General features: G+C 38.7%; 1 protein-coding gene across 2 annotated transcripts in view; it reads left to right on the top strand.

Annotated features, from left to right (window-relative positions):
• Nucleotides 1-1027: 1027 nt before the first annotated feature.
• Nucleotides 1028-21990, top strand: part of EIF2AK4 (eukaryotic translation initiation factor 2 alpha kinase 4) — an 88121-nt gene continuing 67158 nt past the window's right edge. The window contains exons 1-6 of one of the 2 annotated variants that reach the window (XM_006920502.3): nt 1028-1305; nt 10649-10761; nt 13670-13772; nt 18667-18819; nt 20325-20405; nt 21527-21675. In XM_006920502.3, the coding sequence (XP_006920564.1) occupies nt 1162-1305; nt 10649-10761; nt 13670-13772; nt 18667-18819; nt 20325-20405; nt 21527-21675 (743 nt within the window). In that variant the 5' untranslated portion in view covers nt 1028-1161. Of the gene's footprint in view, nt 1306-10648; nt 10762-13669; nt 13773-18481; nt 18562-18666; nt 18820-20324; nt 20406-21526; nt 21676-21990 lie in introns of those variants that run through there. The other variant, XM_025038783.1, reaches the window with a different exon arrangement.

Raw genomic sequence — 21990 nt, 5'->3', positions numbered from 1 at the left:
GGGAATCCAGGATCACACTTAGTTGGCTTGGGCCAATGCTGGGAGGTTGGTGCCATTTACCTACACAGGGATCACTGGAAAAAGAATAGGTTTATGGAGGAAAGAAGATGGTTTGATGAGATTGTAGGTCAAACAAGTGCATTTGTGTTATCTGGCCCAAACCGAGTGGATAGATGACAGCAAGGTACCTAAATAATCATTTAGCAAACAGTATAGTGGTAAGTAACATAAAAGAAATTTCACTTAAACCTAACTTGGGGTAAGGTGATTATTCTAAACCCGACTTGCAGCCTTTGTAAGCAACTGAGGCTGAAGTGCAATGATAATGTCTGGGTAGACAGGTTAAATTGCCAACTCAAAAAATATGATTGGAGGCAGAATATTACAGAAAGATCCCTAAATTCACATTAAATAAACTGAGCATGGAACGTGATTCTCTTCAGGGAATGTAGCTCATGAAGATGCCTGTGTGGAAAGACATTTTTCAGTTGAAATTACAAGGCGGTACTGGAGATCCCTAAAGATGTAAATGTAAGGACAAAGAACATGCATTGGATATTGAATCTATGATTAAGAGGATGAGTTTGGGGATACAAAACTGAGTAGTGGTCACGACTTTTAATCCTGGTAGACTTGTGGGATGGTTCTAGGTGAGACGGTGACTTGAAAACCCATCAAATTCCGTCTTTTAAGAGTTTCCTGTCACTACCACTGCCAGGATTATGGAATTCCAGCAGGCATTTCTCTTAAAGAGACTTATTTAGTGAAAACGATACCATTTGCTGTTATTATTCTACTCTAATTGATTTACTCTCCCAAGTTCCTGCAGATTTCTTTGCTCTGGTTTTCCCACATTTTGTGGACAAAGCAGTCTCCTGGCCTCGCACCCTAGGCAGTGCTCCTGGTGTCGCCAGAGGCTGCTCGGGGCTAGGCTCCAGATCCCTGGGACGGCGCCCCCAGCCCTCCGCCCCCGCAGACCGCCCGGGCGTGTAGCCCCGCCCCCAGGACGGCGCCCCGCCCACGGACCGCCCCGCGTGTAGTTCCGCCCACCGCACGGAGCCCGGCCCGGGGTCAGTCCCGGGAGCCGAGGCTACCCTAGGAATTCCGCGCTTGCCCTCCGCCGCCACCGCGGGGTGGTTCTGCCTTGGCTGCCGTGTTGCGATGGCTGGGGGCCGTGGGGTCCCCGGGCGCGGCCGGGACGAGCCTCCAGAGAGCTACCCGCAGCGACAGGCCCACGAGCTGCAGGCCCTGGAGGCCATTTACGGCGCCGAGTTCCAGGATCTGCGGCCGGATGCGTGCGGACCGGTAGGAACGTGGCTCCTCGGGTCAGGGCTGGTTTGCTGCGGCCCAGCCTCCCTCGGCGCGACCTCCCCTGGCCAGGCCCGGCCGCCGGAGCCAAGTCGTCCACCCTCTTTAGGATTCTGCAGTCCTTTAATCCCTCCCAATTCCACCCACGCTCACTTTTTGTCTTTGCACCCTCGGCCGCTCGGCGGGTCTCCAGAATCCCCCACTTGGGCCGAATTCTCTCACAGCCATTTCTCCAAGTCGACTCTCTTACCTGGCACTGCTTCTTATTCCCACTGACACCCCATAACATATCTGCTTCCTTCCAGTCTTGCCCCTTTCCCGCTGAAAGCCCTTGCGTGTAATATAACAGCTCATTCATAGGGATCCATTACTACTTTGTTCTGGGAACGCTTTGGGGGCGCTTGCACAGACCTTACTGATGCTGTCCATCAAAATTTTCTTCAAATCGCACCCTCCCGTGTGTTCACGATTGTAAAGCACGTAACCCCACTTTACTCCCCAGGCATCCTTACTATACATTCCGGTGTGGAGGAACTTTCCTGTACCTTCCTCTAAGATACATTCATCTTAGCTGAAATGGAGAGGGCATGTGCTGAGTCTAGACCTTCTTAAGTATCATTTGGTTTAAAATGTTATTTTCCTTTTGTTTGGAAATAAGTTAAGGCACACTATAAGCTGTTGATAGAGTTTTCCCCCCATCCTTGAAGAGTTATCTACAGAAATATTAAGTCTCTGAATATTATCATTTAAAAGGTAGTTATTTGCCTTTAATTTTGACATTTCACATCTTTTCTACCCAACCAGGATTTCCTCAACAAATAGGATCTTGGTTCTAAGGCATTGGGAAAATAGCCTCTGCCTTCAGGGAGCTGACTTTTCTAGTGCTTAATTTCAAGCGTTTTTTTAAACCAGAAATAGCAAAATATAAATATTCCCCTTATACATGCTTATAATAAAAAATAACATAACTTTGTGGTAATCTTGTAACTTCTCTGTTCCTAAATATTGAGACTCAGGAAGTAGGCCCATTAAGCAGCCAAAATAGGTGTCATGCCCACATCACTGCAAAGCCCCTAAGACTTCATTCAGAGCCAGTTTATTTACTTTATACATGCTTAATTATCTAGTCCCAAGGCTGCTGTTAATCTCAGATTTTACAACTGGTGACCTTCATAACAAGGTAGAAAACTAAACAAAACCAAACAAAAACTGAAAAAGGCAAACAGAAGGATTCAAATAGCTGTCTGTGGTCCGGGATTTTCAGGGCAAATAGCCTCAACACTTTTATGGGCCCCACAGGCAAATAATTGATGGTCATAAGGATGAATCAGAGTGTAGTCTTTCTGCAAGTACTTACTATCACCTGCTGTTTATAGTCTTTAGGAAAAGGTTATTCAGGTCCACTATCCTTTATCCAAAATCCTTGAGGCCTGATGGATTTCAGAATCTAGAAGTCTTTGTGTTCAGGTACCTTCTATTACCTTACCTAACAGACCTCACTTAAAGTGTTCGGGGGAGGTGTCAGCATCCAAAATCAAACACAACTAAATGTGCAACCCTGTTAAATAAAGATTGATAGGCTGGTGTCAGTTCAGGCCAAATTTGCTGCCAGTAAATTCAGGTCAGAATTTAATGACCTGAATAAACTTCAGGTTTTTTCAAACTTCTGAAGTTTTTTAAACTTCTTTTTAGGAGATGTGTTATAATGTAGATTTCAGTTTAGTGGCATATGTATATCATTTATAAAACATTTTGGAAGTGAATGCTAAAACTTACATAAAAAGATTGGACACATTTAAAATATAATTTGTTCTAGAGTTATACATTTATTATTAGCTTAGTTATCTTGGCTAATTTTCCATGTCAGCAAAGGGTCTGCTTATTTAGAATTTGATAACTTCCCTCCCCCTTGCTTGTCTCTGGGCCCACCAGTAGTATCTGCGAATATTTTCCTATATCTTCTCCAGCATTGTAGACGTCACACTTTTTCATCTTTGCCAGTAGATAGATGAAACGTTTTATTACTTTAGTTATAAATTATATAGACCACTTTTGTTTGTAAGCCATGGATTTTTCTTTTTCTGTGGACTGTTTATGTGCTTTGGTTCATTTTTGCACTGTATTGCCTATTTTCTTATTCATTTGTCTGAGCTATTTATAAATTAAGAAAATTAGCATTTTGGGTCATATATTACAAATATTTTCCCCTAATTAACTGTGTGTATTATGATATTTATGTAGTTTATGCAATTTTTTAAAATTTTAATTTGGTCAAATGATCTTTTTGTTTGTTTTATGGTCTCTGGTTGTTTTTTTTCCTAGAAAAAACTTACCTACTCCAATATTACCAAAAAAAAGAATTCTTCAAGGTTTTCTTTTAATTCTTTCATGACTTGGTTTTAAAATTTTTATCAAATATAGAAATGGAGAGAGAGGTTGGTTTTGTTTTTTTTTTAGTTTAAATAAATTGAATTTTAAAATCCCATAAAATCTAGAGAAATGTTATCTCATTTCCATTTTCTGAGCTTTTGCTATCATTGTTTCTGTTTTTGATATCTTCACAGACTTAAAACCAAAGTCTTGCCCAGAATTCCCAGCTTGCACTTATTACTTTATTTTTAGATTTGTTATGTTTTCACAGACTAGTGTCTTCCCCCACAGAAGTTACAGAATATGAGATCTAAAACAAGTGAGAAACAAGAGGCCATGTCGAGCCAACTCTTGTCATCAAAATTTAAGGAAGATATGATTAGTAGAATCTTAGGTAACAATTCTAGGCCAGAAATGTGAAAGTGGTTTGAATCATATAATATTTTTTTGAAAATGTAATTGTGGTAAAAAGCACATACCATTAAAATTTACCAGTTTAACCATTCTTAAGTACATTTCAATAATGTTAAGTACGTTTGCATCATGCAATGAAAAATTTTGTTGGTATTTTTAACTAATTTTTCAAACCTCATCCTCACTCTGCTGCTTATCTTATAAACTATTGAAGTTTAACCAAGGGTTGTCATTAACCCGTATGCTTCAGCCTTAGAACCAAAAGGTTTGCTGCTGTGTGGAATAGCTGATAAAATCAGTTTTTAATAGTCTTATTCCTCACTCTAGTACTTTTAACAAATAGACACATCCTCAAACCAGTTAATTTGATGAGCCTGAGTGTTAGGAAATGCTGGAGGACAGCACATATTTTGAGCAGCAGGGATTTGTGACAGCATTGGCTCCTCTACGAGATGTGCACTGTGCTGAGCAGAGAGTCCCCAAGGTCAGTGTTTCTAATCCTTTGGGAGGTAATTTAAGATCCTTGGGTTTATTTCTTAAAGAGCTAATTTTTTTTTTTTTTAACAAGTTCCAAATGAGCATTGCCTCTGTTATGTATCAGGACTGATACATCACTCTTTGACTTTTTATATGCTTTTAAGGATTTGTTGGGCTATTTTTATAACGGTTTGGGAGAGGACCAGCTTCATGGTCCCATTAAGAAGCAAATTTAACTCATAGCAATATATGGCCTCTCCATTACTGCTTTTTATGCCGTTTCATGTCACTTGAATTTTCAGTCTTCAGAACAATTTTTTTTTCTCATGTAGGATTTCATATATTCTGTAGTTGATACATTCTACAGTATGTTTTCCTCTCTTTTAGTGCTCTCAAAAAATTTTGGTTACTCCTTATTTTGTGTTTATTTGCCTGCAAATAATTTAGGAATTCTTTATTTCCTTGTGCAGGTTAAGTCAAAGATTTTATCAACACTGAATTCTAATGGCCATTTATCTTCCAAATGCATGAAGGAGGCCCTGTCCCCACACGACTCCCCAGTACATCTTGGTTGTTAAACCATTTTTAATCAAGTTATATTCAGCTCCAGGAGTCCTTGAGTGCCCTGATTTAGTTAATGTATGGTATTCTAAACATGTTTTGCATAAAAGCTTCTTTGCATGTTGGGGAGCCTCCCAGTTTGCTTGAGAAAAAGCTGGCAAATACTCTGCTCTTATCTGTAAAATAACTATTCCCTGACTTTTTGTTCCCCCTTTGGGAGCCTGTGTTGGTTAGGATTAAGTTTAGCAACATATGACAGAAATCTGTAAAGTTTAATTTTTTGCATGTAAAGTCTGAAGTCTAGGGCTTTTTCTAAATCGCTGCTTCGCCATTCTTAATGGGCCCTTTTGGTCCAAGATGGCTGTCTGAACTCCAACCATCACATCTGCATTCCAGCCAGCAGGAAGGAGAAAGGGATGAAGAAGTTGCATGTGTTAGGTCTTTTATCTTATTGGCCAGAAATGAACCCATTGACCACACTTAGCTGCAAAGGAGTCTGAGAAATGTATCCAGCTAAAAAAAATCAGGGGTTTTATTGCTAAAAAATAAGGGGAGAAAGGCTATTGTGGAACAATTAATAGACTCTGCTGAGAATTACCCTAAAGTCTTTGCCTTGTGAAGAGGAATATCATTCTGGTCCAGCAAAACTGTCATCGAAGATAAAGGCCTTCAAAGTAGCCAGCCACCTGGTACCTTAAGTGTCCTGCTCTTTGGACTGGCTTTACTTGGTACTCAGATCTGGACAAATTGTGAGGTTTTATCCAGTTGTATGTCATTCCTCGGTGGCCTTGGGTCTGTTCCTTCATCCAAGCCACCATCACTGGACTCCTGTACCTCTTAAAGCTAAAACCTTTATGCATTCAGGAATCTCTTCACTTTGCATCAAAATTCCTCTTTCCATAAAGTTTGGGCATTATCTGGCATCATCACCATTATCACTGCCGTCCTGCTGGTGTTGCTCTGCTGTGGAAGTAACCGGACACTAGGCCTGCATGTTGTTACATGGCTGGTCCAACCCAGGAATGTTTGCAGGATCCTAACTACTTTTTGGGGGGCCCAGTTCTCTATATACAGTGTTCTCCCTGGTGGTCCCAGGGGCTGGCTGAGAGAGGCCTCCTTTGCTGAAGCTTGCCAGCAATCCTTAACTGGATTTATTATGCTTAGTAAGCAAAGAATATCTTCAAAATGTATAGTCCCCCAGTAGGCCTCTGTTTGCTGAAGCTTAATTCCTGTTCCAGTAACTCCCCCAATAAAAATCAAAGGTTTCTCTGTACCATTTCTGGAAGTTAGTTACATTCAGATATACTCTTCACCTCCTACATAAAGATAAAAGAAAGTGTTAAACCAGATTGTTTTCTTACATATGCAGAGATAACTTACTTCCTGTGGTATATGTTGTCTACATGTTGCAAGATTGTTTCCATACTGGGCTCAAGAAAAGCCTATCCTTTGGTTTGCATTTGTAGTTTCTACTTATACAGCTTGCTGACAATTATAGTTCTACTTCTTACATTTGTATGATTCTTGTTCCTTCCAAAATAAAGGGCTACTCCAATTTTATTGTTTCAAAAACAGAAGATCTGCCATTAATTCCTAGGTGGCATGCTTGTATTTTAACATCTTGACTTACCTCTTTCATATTGGGCTTGTCAGGTTTTGAATATTTCACTTTAAAAAGACCATCTGTATGGCATTTCTCCTCATTTTCTTACCTTCTTATTTCTTTAGCTTCTTTTGAGCTATCAGTCCATATGGATTTAGAGCCGTATTTTCATTCGTTCTGAAATAAAGTTTCAACAGCCAAATGAGAAATTGAAAGGCAGAATGATACATGAGGGAAGACATATTAGTATAAGATAAATTGACCCTTAGGATAAGACTGAGCACTACTTTATCTTCGTACTTTCTACTTTTGGTACTAAAATACTCTATATCTTATAAAATGACATATGCAGTAAAGAGGGGACAAAAAAGTATTTTCTTGACAAAATTTAAACTGGTGATCAAATGCTTCTCCCAAATTTATGGTCTGTGAGATGAGAAAGCCTATAAAGATTTGATCTGGTAAAGGGTAAAATTTTGATTCTGTCTGATTAACCTATCAGTTTTTACATCTCTAAAATGGAAATATATAACGTCTCTGCTTCACTGGATTGTTGTTAGAAAATGAATAATGAATAACATAACACGACAAGACTGGTTGGTAGGATTTACCTCAGATTAATCCAAGGTGATGTTTGGACATAAGGGCAACATATAGATACACAAGATTGCCCATAAATTGGTAATTGTTGAAACTGTCTGGCAGGTACACAGAGTTCATGTATCTCACTATCGGCTTTTGTTTGCAAATTTCCATAATAAAAAGTTTTTCCAAAAGTGAGGCTATTTAAGGTGACTGGTCAAGGCAATAGTCTTTCTTTTTCTTCTTAGCAACTATGTATTTTAGCTGTTCTTAGCAGCTAAATGCTTCCTGTGCTGAATTCTAATATGTAAAGCAGATAACAGTTGGCCTACCCTGGTTGGAGGGAGAACAAGTCCCAGAGCCTTGTTAGTTCAGTCTCACCCTTGCCATTTTGAGGATCCTCAGAGGAAACTCACCAGCTTCTACTTGCTTTTGTTCCTCATTCTTCTGTCATTCTAGAAGAGCCTCATCTCCCATCAAATACTAAAGCCCATTTTGTCTGTGTCATGCCCAAGACCCATCCATCACCTTCTGCCCTCCAGAGGGTTTTGCTACTTCAGATTTTGTCTCTTTCCTGTTCTTCCATAACATTCATCATCTTCTTCACATACTCTAGTATCTCCCATCTGCAAAACAGAACAAAGTAAATCCCTCCCTCAATTTCACACCCCCCCACTCTGTCTATTGCCCTATTCTCTGTCCCTCTTAATGCTCAAACCCAAACCTCCTTGAAATTGTCTAGACTTGTGTCCTCTTCCTCATCTAGTATTTGCCCTTCATCACACTGGGTCTGCATTCAGTGCCCATGGAACCTGCTCTTAGCAAGATCATCTGCAATCCCTGTGTTACTCCAGCAATAGAGGCTGTCCTCATCTTACTCATCTTCAAGGAGCATTTGTGATAAGACACTTCTATTTTCCTCCCTCGAGGCATGGTCTCTTTGTCAGCTTTATCTAAAATCCACCTTATGTTTCCTTTGCTGTCAACATAGGATTCTTATAATAGCTTTTGATTTCTGCTTTTACTCTTCCCCATTCTTTACTCAGCTGCCAAAGTGGCCTTTTAAAATGTGTTAGATCATATCATTCCCATCTTAAAACCCTGACATATTTTACCTGGCTGACAAGGCCCTTTGTGATCCAGCTATTCCTTACCACACCTGCTTCTTGCCTCCCCCATCCCTCCTGTGTTCCAGACACACTGGCCTCCTTTTGGTTTTCAGAGTACACCAATCCCTTTCCCACTTTGAGTAGTCTCTTTATGTGCTCTTCCCTTGTCTGGAATGCTTGGTCTCTGGCTTGTCTCAGCTTAAGTGCAACAACATCCACAGATGGTTCTTCCCTGATGACCATATCCAAGTGTGTTCCCTCCCACCCACCACCAGGCATTCTCTGAATGTAGAGGAGGCAAACTTTTCCTCTGTCCTCTTAGAGTCTCCAGCAGGGTCTGAGAATTAAGTTGACATAAAACCGATTAATAGAAGAAAAGCATACAAATTTTTACACATATATAGGAAGCTCCAAAGGAAAATGAAGATTGAAAGAAGTAGCTAGGCCTAAAGTGTTTGTACAATAGGTCGAACAAAGAGAGGCAATTGTGGAAAAGTAACTAAAATATATGGGGAGACTAAAGGAGGATAAGAGTCATTTTAACAAGGTCGGTCTATTTGTCCAGAATTCTCCTGGCCCGAATACCCTGTCTCTGGTCATGTTTCTTCCTGGTGTAGGAGGGCATCTTTTACATGGAGGCTCTCTCTCCTGCTTTCAGGAAGAAAAGAGGGAGTCGGAGTGTCCTTCTTGTACCTGCTGTATTCAAGCACCTTTAGCTCAAAATAATCCTTGTACCAAAGTGGCGTATGATGAGATGGCCTATTCTGTCACCCTTCAGGGGCATCACATCATCTCTTCAGTAGCACTTTCTAAACTGGTACTTACATATGTATTGTTTGTTTTTCCCCACAAGACCAGAAGTTCCATGACAGCTGGAACCAGGTCTGTTTTCTCACCTCTGTGCGCTAATAGTGTCTGACAGAGTCAGTGCTCAATAAGCATGGGTGATGAGGCGTGATAAGTGAGTGGCTGAAAGGCCTCATGGATCACGGGTGTTTAACCCTCCCCAGGACCACGTTCCCAGAATCCTGCTTTCCTGGAGCCTTACCACAGCTTTTATCAAGGATTATTAAAGCCATATAAAAACTGCACTTAGTATTTTATACATATAGTTGATGAGAACTTTATCATATAATTCAGGGTACCATAGATAAGGTTCAGATTATACATTTCTGCTAAAATTTAGTGTTGCTCAGAACTTTGTTGCTCTAAAAGAATTTTTATGCTTTCTCTTTTTTATTAAATAATGTCACTTTCTTTTCTTTTTTTTTTTTTTTTTGCCCTGGCTGCCTCGACATTCTGAGTCAAAGTTAAGGCAACAATTCAGTCACAGCAACTCAGGATTGGCACTAATGAGGAAGTAGCTGATACAAAAGACACAGGTTTGAGAGTCAAAGTTGGATTTGAATTCTAGCCTTATCACTGTATATCTGTGGGTCAGACACTGAAACTGAACCTGAGCTGCACCATCTGTAAAATGGAGGTAGCACCTACCTTGCAGAGTTGGTAAAGTGCTTGGAGCGTATGAGTAGATGTTTCCTCCCTCAGCCTCCCTTTTCTCATGATATATATATAGATAATACAAACTGCCTCAATGCTTTTTTGGAAAAAGTATATTTAATACATTAAAGAACAATAGAGTATTTAGTTATTTTGTGGGAAGCAGTTGGTTGAAAACATACACAGTTTTAGAAGAGCTATCAGATTCCATGTCAAGGTTTTCACTTCTTATTATCTCAGTATTCAACTCTCAAGTGAAATATCCCCTGGTTAGGCCTTCCCTGACCTACCTGTCTGAATATCTTCTCCTCCTCACTACTGCGTTCCATTACTCTGCCCTATTTTCTTTATAGCACTTACATACTCACCACTATTGGAAAGTACTCATTTGTCTTTATCAGCTAGTTGGATCTTTGCCTGTCTAGAGTTACCCCTGTTTTCCCAGCCTCTAGAATGGCACTCGCACATAATTGGCACTCAGTAATATTTGAATGGAAGCTATATGGAGCATTTTGGTTCACTCAGATAACTTTGAAAAGGAAAATGCATTGTCAGACACAGGTTTTGTTTTTTAAACTGCGCTTTAGGAAAATATGACAACACTGTATCAGATATAATTACAAGTAACATTTAAAAAGTAGAACTTTTGAGCTAAGATGATGATCATCATCATTAATCATTAGCTCTCTAGATTAAAAAAATAGTAATTTTTTTTCTTTTTTAGGTCAGAGGACCCCCTGAAATCAGTTTAGTTCTGTACCCTCAGGGCCTGGCTGGTGAAGAAGTATATGTGAAAGTGGATTTGAGAGTTAAATGCCCACCAACTTATCCAGATGTGTGAGTACATTTATAAATAAGTAGCTTTAATGTGATTTCAGTTTTCTGTTTTAACAACATAGAAACGCATTGAAATTAATGATATTTTCTCCTTCCTTCTCCTGTTCCATTTAAAATTTCATTTCCTGTCACCCACATTTCATCAAAACTGTATCAGCTGTAGACATTTTCATAAAACCTATCTCATGTTCAGTCTGCTTCTAGTTATAAAATAGTCACTACAGATGCTAATATTTGCTCCATGACTAATTGTTTGCTTCTTCTGACACATTAACTTTTGTTTGTTGAATTCTTTGTAAACTGAGATGTGGGACAGTCTAAAAGAAAAGGATGAAGGCTTAGTAGCTTGTATACTTAGTTTTAAAGTATGATTGACAGGACTCGAAGTAGCCTTCTGGGCCACATGGGACTTTACTCCCTAGAGTAAAGGACGATTTAGAGTTGCCCTATTTCTGCGGGACACTGCTAATTCATCTTCACTGTGCAGGGCTGTCCCATGCTCTGCAGGGCAGGTAGCATCCCTGGCCCCTACCCACTAATGCCAGGAGTGATCTCCAGCCAGTGAGACCACCACAAAACTTCACATATTTCCAACCTCCCCCAAAGATGATTCCACCTCTGGTTGAGAACCACTGATAGAGCAAAAGTGATAGCAGTCAGGACTTAAGTATTCTTTTTTCGAAATATCATAAATATTGCATGTAAACTTTCCCTAGACTTTCCACAAGGAAAAAGGCAGATTGGCCTGGATAGTGTTTTATAGTTTGAGCTTATTGTTCAAGGAACCAGTGAAGGGAAGTGACAAATAAAAGGAAGCACTGCCTTACAGTGGGTGGTAACCTCATGGAGTTTGTTATTCTTAAAGGTGATAGAGTATGCGAAAATACAGATAGGTCAAGATGAGCTCCTTGAAGTTAGTAACCTTCTTTTGTCCCCAACACTGTGCCTAGAGTAGATATATAGTAGGTATGCAGAAAGCTAATAAATGAAGTGATTAAAAGTTAATTAAATATGTGAAAGAAAAAGAAGACAGTGCCTGTCTAGGTTTTATTTTTCCTAATACCAAATAGATGGCATCTTTTCTGACATCAACTGGGTGTCCAACAATTCAGTTCAGTTCTGACAGGTAGTTATTGCAGATCCCATGGGTTAAAGTTTCAGTCCCACAGGGCTTCAAATGCCAGTTGCAAGTACCAGTACTTCTAATCAACCAGCTGTATGTTCACAGGTTCCTACAAACCCCTCCTCAGGTTTAGTAATTTGCTAGAACAGCTCACAGAACTCAGGAAGGCACTTTACTTACTATTGCCAGTTTATTATAAAGGATACAATTTAGGAACAGCCACATGGAAGAGATGCATAGGCAAAGAATGTAGGAAGGGGAGCTTCTATACTGGAAGCTTCTATGTCCTCTTGACATTGACAGCTGTCCACTGGTGGGCACAGTCACCGTGGTTGAGAACCACCGCACAAGAGAATTATTCAGGTAAATCTTGATGTATCCACTTGGTGAAAATATTATGGGATGATTTTTTTAAAAACCAAAAGGAAATGCTTATAAAAAGTTAAAAAGTAAACATAATATCACCCAAATAAAATTACAGATTATGTGGCAAGAACATAAAGAGAACATTAGAGAATTTTTAAAATTTATAATTAGTGTTGTAAATGAAGTTTTTACCATTCTGTTAAGACTGCTAATATAATAACTGCTTAATTTTTTTTAAATTATGTAAGGCTTGACTTGAGTGATGTAGTGTAGGAAAACTTTCCTTTTCTGCAGAATAGTCCTTGATGCCACTATGAGAGAATCCTGAGTTAGATGGACCATGCATAGACTCAGAACTATATGGTATTTCTATTTTCCTCATATATATAAACTACTTTGTCTCAGATATCCATCTATTCAAATAGATAATGATTGTAGCAACCTAGTATAACTGAATCACTGAGAGGACTCTTAGATACTGAATAGTAAAGGCTGTGCTAAGGTAAAATACCATGGATTACTCAGAGACGCTTGGTAGGAAGTAGAGAATCATCTTCTCTTCAGTAAAATCAAATAAAGCCTATTTAATCTCAGTAACTTGTTATTGGATGTTTATTGGTTGAGAATAAAAGGGAACCTGAGGGCTGGTTGTGTACTTTTCTTGACTAGACAGTTTTGAGTCGTAGTGTTGCTCTATAGGGATGAAGAGGAGTGTGAGGCGTCTTTGGAACAGGCAGAGTTTGCAGAGTGTGCAGGACTAGATTTAGACATGAGTGAGTGAGCATTTTTCCACCTCATTTACAATCGGAATGAGTAGACACAGCATGTTGAGGGATGGATCATTGTGGCTCCATGTGGCCTAATTATTCTTGTCCTGGTATATGCTAGAGCACATGAACTAGAGCAAAGCACTTGGCCTCTTGTGAGTGAGCTGTCAGAGCGGGTTAATTGATGTGGGCAAGCCAGGGTCAAGCATTACCATACAAGGGCATGCTTGATTAAATTACACACAGAACTGGAGTGATTTTTCTAAAGGCGATAAAATAGTAGGTGAGGTAGAAAATTTTAATGAGATCGTAAAGCTGAAATCAGAGACAGTGGAGTTGGTGAGATACTGGGATAGAGCCCTAGTAAGTCCGGTTATCTTGGGGAGCAGGGCACCTGATGGCCCACACCCATGATGGCCAACCCACTTGCTCCCCACAGGCTCCCCACTGCTCCCTGATGAGCACTGTGTCGTTAGAGTTGCTGGGAGTTGAAATCCTTTTAAGGTGAGGGGAAATGTTGCTGGAAGTATAGAGGGGTTCACAGATGAGGCTTGTATAAAAGCTTTAGGCCTAGTGCTTGGAACTTGGCAAATATTAATGCAAACAGGCTACTCTTTTCAGAGTAACTCTTCTTTGGTTTTTTCTTTTCCAGAGTCCCTGAAATAGAGTTAAAGAATGCCAAGGGTCTGTCAAATGAAAGTGTTAATTTGTTAAAATCCCACCTGGAAGAAGTGGCCAAAAACCATTGTGGAGAGGTGAGACTTGTTTAACTGGAATTATAAGAGGACAGTTAAAATCTCATCACATTCACCAGTGTTTGCTTTCCTGCCTTTTCTTTGGCTTACAGATTTTTCCATTGTACATCAAATCTAATTTTGACCAGAGTGTTTTGTTTCATACTGATATCTACAAAGGGAAACATTGTTATTCGTATTTCTTTAGTATTTATGAATTAAATTGTAGAGTGTATGTAGGTGGTATCATCGATGATAAAGAATTTTTCTGAAAACAATCCATATGAACCTGGCCATACTTTTTGCGTACTTTGGACCTGGCATCATGACCTGATCTTGATTTGAACCTGTGTTGGAAAATTTTTACAGACAAGTGATTTCTAACCAAACTTTGCCACTTCCCTTTTCCATATCAGAAGAACTAATTGCTTTCCTTGTCAGTAATTAGTGACATACTCTAACCTTTCAGTGTTTTTTCTCTACCAAAGCATTTATTTATATTTAGTACCAATGCTCTCTTCTTAATCCTCTGTGCATCAGGATCTACATGAGTTCTCCCTTGGGTGGCATGACTCTCTGGAAGGCTAGCCTAGGTAACTTCTTAGGGCAGAGTGTTACTGTATGTTCATTAGGCCAGACCAATTCCCTTTACAGAGTCCTCAATTTTGTGTAAAATTACTCAGCGATTTTTGCCTAGGCTTAACTGTCTCATCCTGTAAAAACTGACAAGAGTTAAGTAAAGACAAGCCCTAGGCCTCTGTTTCTGTTTTGGACCTCTGGTAAAGTACCTTGACAGTTTTTCACTTGCATTCTATAACAGCATGACCCGTGAGGTGCTTTTGGGCTATAAAAATTTTGCCCACTTTTGTTACTGTTTCTGTAAACTTCAGTGATTGTTAAGGTACGGAAAGTGATTATAGAACAACTCGACAAAAACTGGGCATTGGGAATTATTCTGAAGTTCTCTCTAGTCTAAGGGGACTCTCATGTGTACCTGAAAAAAAGAATATGAAATTATATTGAAAATTTAGCTACAGCATCATCTGGTTTCTTGAATTCACGACTTATGAGATTTTTTGAAAATTTTTTTGCTTTATCTTTTTTTTTTACAATATAGTATTATGAACTATAATCACTGTATTGTACACTAGGTCACCAGAACTTAATTATTTTATAACTGGAAGTTTGTATCCTTTGACCAGCATCTCCCCAGTCCCTCCACCCGCTTGCTGCCCTTGGTAACCACAATTCTGTTTCTATGGGTTCTGCTTTTTTAGATTCTTGGTGTAAGTAAGTGCTATCATACAGTAATTGTCTTTCTCTGACTTATTTCACTTAGTAATGCCCTCACGATCCAGCAGGATGTCCTTCCTCATGGCCAAATAATATTCCGTTGTATATATATTCCACATTTTCTTTATTCATTCATCTGTTGATAGACACTTAGGTTGTTTCCATGTCTTGACTATTGTAAGTAATGTTGCAATAACATGGAGTTGCAGCTATCTCTTCAAGATCCTGTTTTCATTTCCTCTGGATATATACTCAGAAATGGGATTGCTGGATAATATGGTAGTTCTATTGTTATTTTTTTGAGGTACCTCCATACTGTTTTCCATGGTGGCTCCACTAATTTATATTCCTACCAATAGTGCATGAGGGTTCCCTTTTCTCCATCTCCTCTCCAATTCTTGTTATCTTTTGTCTTTTTTTTTTCAAGTGTCTTGCCGTTTATTTTTTTATTTTTCGAGGGGGATTTAATTAATTAATTTTTTTTATGGTGACATTGGTTAACGAAATCCAGTAAGTTTCAGCTGTACATTTTAACAGTAAGGCATATATATTTACATTGTGTGTTCATCTTTTGTTTTTTTGATAATAGCCATTCTGAGAGGTATGAGGTCCTTTTGTGGTTTTGATTTGCATTTCCCTGAACATAGTGATGTTGAGCACCTTTTCATGTACCTGTTGGCCATTTGTATGTCATCTTTGGAAAAATGTTTGCATTTCTGCCAGTTTTTTTAATTGGTTTGTTTGGTTTTGTGCTATTGAGTTGTATGAGTTCTTTATATATTTGGGGTACTAACCCCTTATCAGATATATGATTTGCAAATATTCTCTCCCATTCTGTAGGTTGCCTTTTTGTTTTGTTGATAGTTTCTTTTGCTGTGCAGAAGCTTTTTAATTTGATTAACAGTCCTACTTGTTCATTTTTGCTTTTGTTGCCCTTGGTTCCTTTTACTTTAAATTACACTTTTTATTTTGAGATAATTATAGATTCTCATGCAATTGTAAGGAATAAGAAATCTCGTGAACACTTTACTCAGTTTGCCTCAATGGTAACATTTTGTAAAATTATAGTACAGTGTGATAACCAGGATGTTGACATTGATATAGTCAGAGACAGAATGGTTCCATCACCACAAGGATTCCTTATGTGGCCCTTTTATAGCCACCCCTCTTAACACCCACCTGCACTCCCTCCTAGATACCTGGCAAACACTAATTTTTCTCCATTTCTATAGTTTCCTCACTTTAAGAAAATTATGTAAGTAGAAACATATAGTATATAACCTTTGGGCTTGGCTTTGTTTTAACTCAGTGTAATTCTCTGGAGATTCATCCAGATTATTGCATATATCAATAATGCTTAGTTTTTATTTCCAAATAGTATTCTATGATATAGTATAGTGTTTCATGGTTCCACTGTTTGTTTACTATTCACCAGATTAAAGACGTCGGGATTGTTTCCAGTTTTTCGGCTATTAAAAATAAAGTTGCTATTCATATACAGGTTTTTATGTGAATATAAGTTTCATTTTTCTGGAATAATATACGAGAGTGCAATTGTGGGTGTATGGTAGTTACATATTCAGTTTTTTAAGAAACTGCCAAACTTTTCTGGATTGACTGTACCACATTCCCACCAGCAATATGTGAGTGATCCAGTTTCTCCACATCCTTGCCAGCTTTTGATGTTGTCACTTTAAAAATTTTAATTGTTCTGATGGATGTTGTGATGATTGATTTTATGTGTCAAATCGGTTAGGCCACAGTACCCAGATATTTAGCCAAACATTATTCTAGATGTTTCAGTGAAGGTATTTTTTAGATAAGATTAACAATTAAATCAGTAGACTTTGAATTACGCAGATTACCCTCCATCGTATGGGTGGGTCTCATCCAGACAGTTGAGGTCTTCAATAGGAAAAGACTGGTTTCCTTAGAAGAAGAGGGAATTGACAGGAAATGACCTTTGGACTTGAACTGCAACATTAACTCTTACCTGGGTCTCCAGCCTGTCAGCCTGCTGTGCAGATTTTGGATTTGCCAGGCTCTATAACTCTGTAATCACATGTAATTCCTTAAAATCTCTCTGCCTTCCTCTCCTCTGCCCTCCTCTCCCCTCCTCTCCTCTCCTCTCCCCTCCCCTCCCTTCCCCTCCCCTCCCCTTCCCTTCCCTTCTCTCTCTGCAGATGTACACACACACATACACACACTCCCCGTATTGGTTCTGTTTCTCTGGAGAACTCTGCCTAATATAGATGTGTATTGTGAGAGAATGGCTCTTGTAAATAGGGAGGTTAGCAGAGGCCTCTGATAGATAAGGTGACATTTGAGCAGAAGCCTGAGGGAAGCAAGACAATGAACCATGTAGATAATGGGGTGGGGCAGTTGCCAATTTTGAAAGTAGTTCTTATTTTCATCTAGTAGTATTTATTTTATCAGATTTGTTTGTATAGAAACTGCTAGTGAATTAAACAGATTGGCAAAAGAAAAACCCTCCAGCACTTGGCTCAGAACTCCTTTCTGGTGTAGAAGAGGTCTCTCTTTGAAGTAACAGAAACTGCCTACTTTTCCTAGCTTTCCTTAGGGAGCTTTTCTTAGAAAAACTGGCCTCCTATACTCTAGTCTGGTGTTTCTTAACTGTAAATTAAAGTCTATCCAGTGAATGCCACAACTTTTGATGTAAATAAAAGATACATTAATTTTCCCCAACAACAGCTATGATCTCTTTGTATTTACTCCCTGAAGGAAAGGTAAACACCAAGTGAACTAACTTTATGTTCTTCTGCCCAGTTACTTCTACTATTATTTACCACCCTGTTTACTCCCTTTAGAAACTGTTTTAAACATATAATTGAAATAAGAATTTTTAAGCTGCTTCATTGTAATTGAAGAAAAAGAAATCTCAGTGTGGCGGTCCTCATCTGCAGGAGGAATTTGGCACTCCTGACTCTTTGGGGTCCCAGAAACCCTGTTCCATTGATTTACCTGGTATGATTTTGACACCCAGGATGTCTGAAAGGGAATCCTTTTTGCTTCTGATACTGTCTATGAATGCTTCCCTAAGTGGAAATGAAATGCTTTCCAGGTATTGATCAGCCTCCTATTGGCACGTGACTAACAGGGGGCTAATGAGGACTTTAAATATCTGCCTTCGTTTCCATGTAGGATATTTTCAGTATGCTGTGTGGACAGATGAAAAACTCCGATGTTAGCAATGATCATTCTCTCCTCATTTGTCTTTATGTAGACAGGTTTTCTAGTTGGGAAGGTAGTTTTTATTTTTATGCAGTCTTAAATATTTTATTAGGTTTATTTGTACAGAAAAATATTTTATCAGATCTATTATTCAGAAAATGCCAATAAATTGAGTAGGAAAAACACACAAGTGAAGCTTTTTAATTTTCTAGTAATTTGTCTTGATAGCAACATGATGAGATGAGTCCTATAAAAGCCTTTTCCTGCTGTGATTGCATCGTGTACCTAATTCAGAATGTGTCATATCAAGATGAATATCACTACTGTAAGTGGGTTTCTTACTGCCTGCTTGTTTTTCTGTATTCTCTCCTTTAGGCCCTGTCTTCCCATTATGTGACTATTTTTGTTTGATTCTCATCTACATGTTTAGGTGATGATATTTGAACTGGCTTACCACGTGCAGTCATTTCTCAGTGAGCATAACAAACCCCCTCCCAAGTCTTTTCATGAAGAAATGCTGGAAAGGCGGGCTCAGGAGGAGCAGCAGAGGCTGTTGGAGGCCAAGCAGAAAGAGGAGCAGGAGGTGAGACCCTTGTCACCACAGATGGCCAGCCCGAAGGACTGCAAACTTCTATAGGTTGTGATGGTCTCTGCCTACACACTTAACTTTATGTGTTGCTGAACATTTGATTCAAGAACTGTGGGTTCGTGTGAGGGAACTGGCCCTAAGAGTCACTGAGAATTTCTACGAGTAGTTTCCTCCTAACAAACATCAGTACTGCCCCTAGGACCCTTAGTGCAGCTCTTTAAATAAAAGAACAGAAAAAAGGAGTCAGTTTAACCAAGCTTCTTGTGATCTTTCTGCACTTATAAAGTTGTGCAAGAATTCACTGAGTTTTAGAGGCTATTCTTCCTTCTGTAGGACAAGTATCTCATACCCAAATGAGTAGCAAGAGGCAAAGACTGAACTTTTTTTATGTTCACTAACCATTTGTATATTTTCTTTATTTGCATAAGGGTATACACTCCTGTGTTAAAGTCCTTTAATCAAAGTTAATGTACATATCTAAATTTCCTTCTCAGTTCTTATGTTGGTGAGGCTTTCTAGTTTTCTTCTTATAGGTATTACTTTTTCTTACAGTTACTTATAGGATTTTGTTTTACCTGCTTTTCCTTTTTCTTTTCCCGATTCATTTTGTTCATCCTGTGCTTATTTTAACACTATTTCTTTGTGGATCCCATTCATTTTGTTACTGCTTATCTCCTATTTAATTGTGTGGCCTAGTTATCATTTAGAGTTTAAAGTTCCTTATTATCCTTGTTTTTAGGAAGCATATTTTTATTAGAAGATGGTGAATATTTAGCTAACAATCTTGTTTTGGTGTACTGCTATAACTACCTATAAGTTTTGGGTATGTTGTTTCATTTTGTATTATTGCTCTTCCAGTTTTTGGTGAGTCTTTTAATGGTTTTGATATTACAACCTGGAAATTTAAGGGACTCATAAAAACACATTATTTTTTCTCCAACTAAATTCAGACCCAATTGAGCAATAGACACATGAGTCAATTGGATGGGGATCAAAATACCACTTTTAATACTGAGAAAGCTGACTGGAGAATGCAGCTGACAGTCTGTGGCACGTGCGAGGGTGGCGCTTGTGCTCCCTGAGTCCAGGCACTGAGGACAATTCAGCTCACCTCTACCAGGTCAGCCCCACACCTCATGGCAGATAGCAGGCACAAGTGCATGTTCTCCACAGACAGGCAGACATTAGAGAGACAGGGCAAAGTGAGAGGCCAAGTGTTGCTATAGTGAAAGTCTCCGCACGTGGAAACATGGAGAATAGCGGATACTTGCTCCCTCCCCGCAGAGTCTTGACACCTATTTAAATGGGAAAGCCTATTGTGAAGTTACTGATAAAACCCAGTAACTACAGTTTGTACTAAGGTTCCATATATTCAGGTCTCTTAGGAAAGGAGGGCTTCAATTTTTTTTCTAAATTCACAAGAGTTTTTGTGATTTCAGGATTGATATGTTGTAGAGTTTTCAGAGATTGGTACTTGATGGTGGTATGATTTCTTTCAGCAACGTGAAATCCTTCATGAGATTCAGAGAAGGAAAGAAGAGATAAAAGAAGAGAAAAAAAGGAAAGAAATGGCCAAGCAGGTACTCTGCCGTAATAAAATAGTTTACATTTTGTTAAACATAAAATTTTTTTATTGCCAGCGATATTTTCCCCTCCTGTGTTACTATCAGTACTAAAGCCTAAAATGAGGCAATAAAAGAATCCCTAAACAGGAAGCAAAATTTAGAATTGTATATTATCTGTAGATGACTTAGGTTCATATAACTACAGTAGTTTATTAAGTGAGTCGAGGGAGAAAAGAGATTGAAGCTTTGATCATTAGCCCAGACTTGAATACTTAACACTTGGAAAATAAAGCAACTTCTTCATACTAAAGAGTGAACAGAACCATATGGATCTGTTTGAGATTTCATTCCGTGATGGAAAAGAAAAATTCAACAGAGGAGGTTTAAAAAGCAGTGGTGAAAAAGAATAAAGTTCTTTTTCCTATATTTTTCCTGAGTCCAGCTCAATCCAAAATCCAGTTATACATGTTTGGAGAAACCCAGAGAAAATTTTACTGATTCTCTTTTATAGAATTATGGCATTTAACTTGAAGGAAACTCTAAGGTATAGTGGGAAGGCACTGATATACGAGTAAGCAGCACCAGGCTTAAAGTTTTGGCTTTTTTACTGCCTAGCTCTGTGACCTTTTGGTGACACTCTCTGTGACTCATTTTCCTCATCCCTTAAAACAGGACTGTGATGCCTTCCTTCATGTCTCATGTAATTACTCACACAGATAAATGCACTGCCCTCTGAAAGTACAAAGCTGTGTACAAATGTAAGATGGTATTACTGTTTCCACTAACATACCTTTCTTATGTCTGATCTGCCTTCCTGTCAGCCAATCTGCTCTCTGAGTGCCTCCTTTTTCTGTTTATCCACTTTTGCTCTTCTTTCTAACTTTTCCTGTATATGCCAAGATTCTAGCATTTTCATTTATAAATTCACATTCCTTAAAACTGTAACCTGGCCTTCAGGTCTTGAACCAGTACATATTTGGGCATTCAATTTTTAAAAGTTGAGTTCAACTTTATTACACTTGAAAGCATTCAGCTTAAATAAAATGTGCACTCTTTACTGAATTCATAATTATGTACCATAATTGTCTTCCATTTATGACTTACATCTAAAGTAGGTTTATTTTTCTTTTTTCTAGGAACGTTTGGAAATTGCTTGTTTGTCAAACCAAGATCACACCTCTAGGAAGGACCCAGGAGGACACAAAACAGCTGCCATTCTGCATGGAGGCTCTCCTGACTTTGTAGGAAATGGTAAACATCGGACCAACTCTTCTGGAAGGTCTAGGTAAGTGACTAAGATTTCTGATCTGGAAGAATGAAAAATGTAGAAGGTATAAAACAACTTGTAGTGAAATCTGATGAATTTTCAGGTAGTTTTAATAACTTGTTCAAAACCTATATATCTTAATATATTTGTTAGTAATATAAAACCAAATCTTCATTTCACAATATCTTTTTAAAAAAAATTATTTATTTTAATTAGTTTCAAGTATACACTACATTGGTTAGACATCAATATAGTTCGTAAAACGATCCCCCCAATTGCTTCCTCCCTCCCCTGACCCTCCACCTAGCCAACGTATTAATGCTAACTGCATTC

The sequence above is a fragment of the Pteropus alecto genome, unplaced genomic scaffold (assembly GCF_000325575.1).
Source record: "Pteropus alecto unplaced genomic scaffold, ASM32557v1 scaffold86, whole genome shotgun sequence".
Taxonomy (NCBI): Eukaryota; Metazoa; Chordata; class Mammalia; order Chiroptera; family Pteropodidae; genus Pteropus; species Pteropus alecto.
The sequence above is the reverse complement of the archived record's forward strand: the minus strand, read 5'-3'. Positions and strand labels throughout refer to the sequence as shown.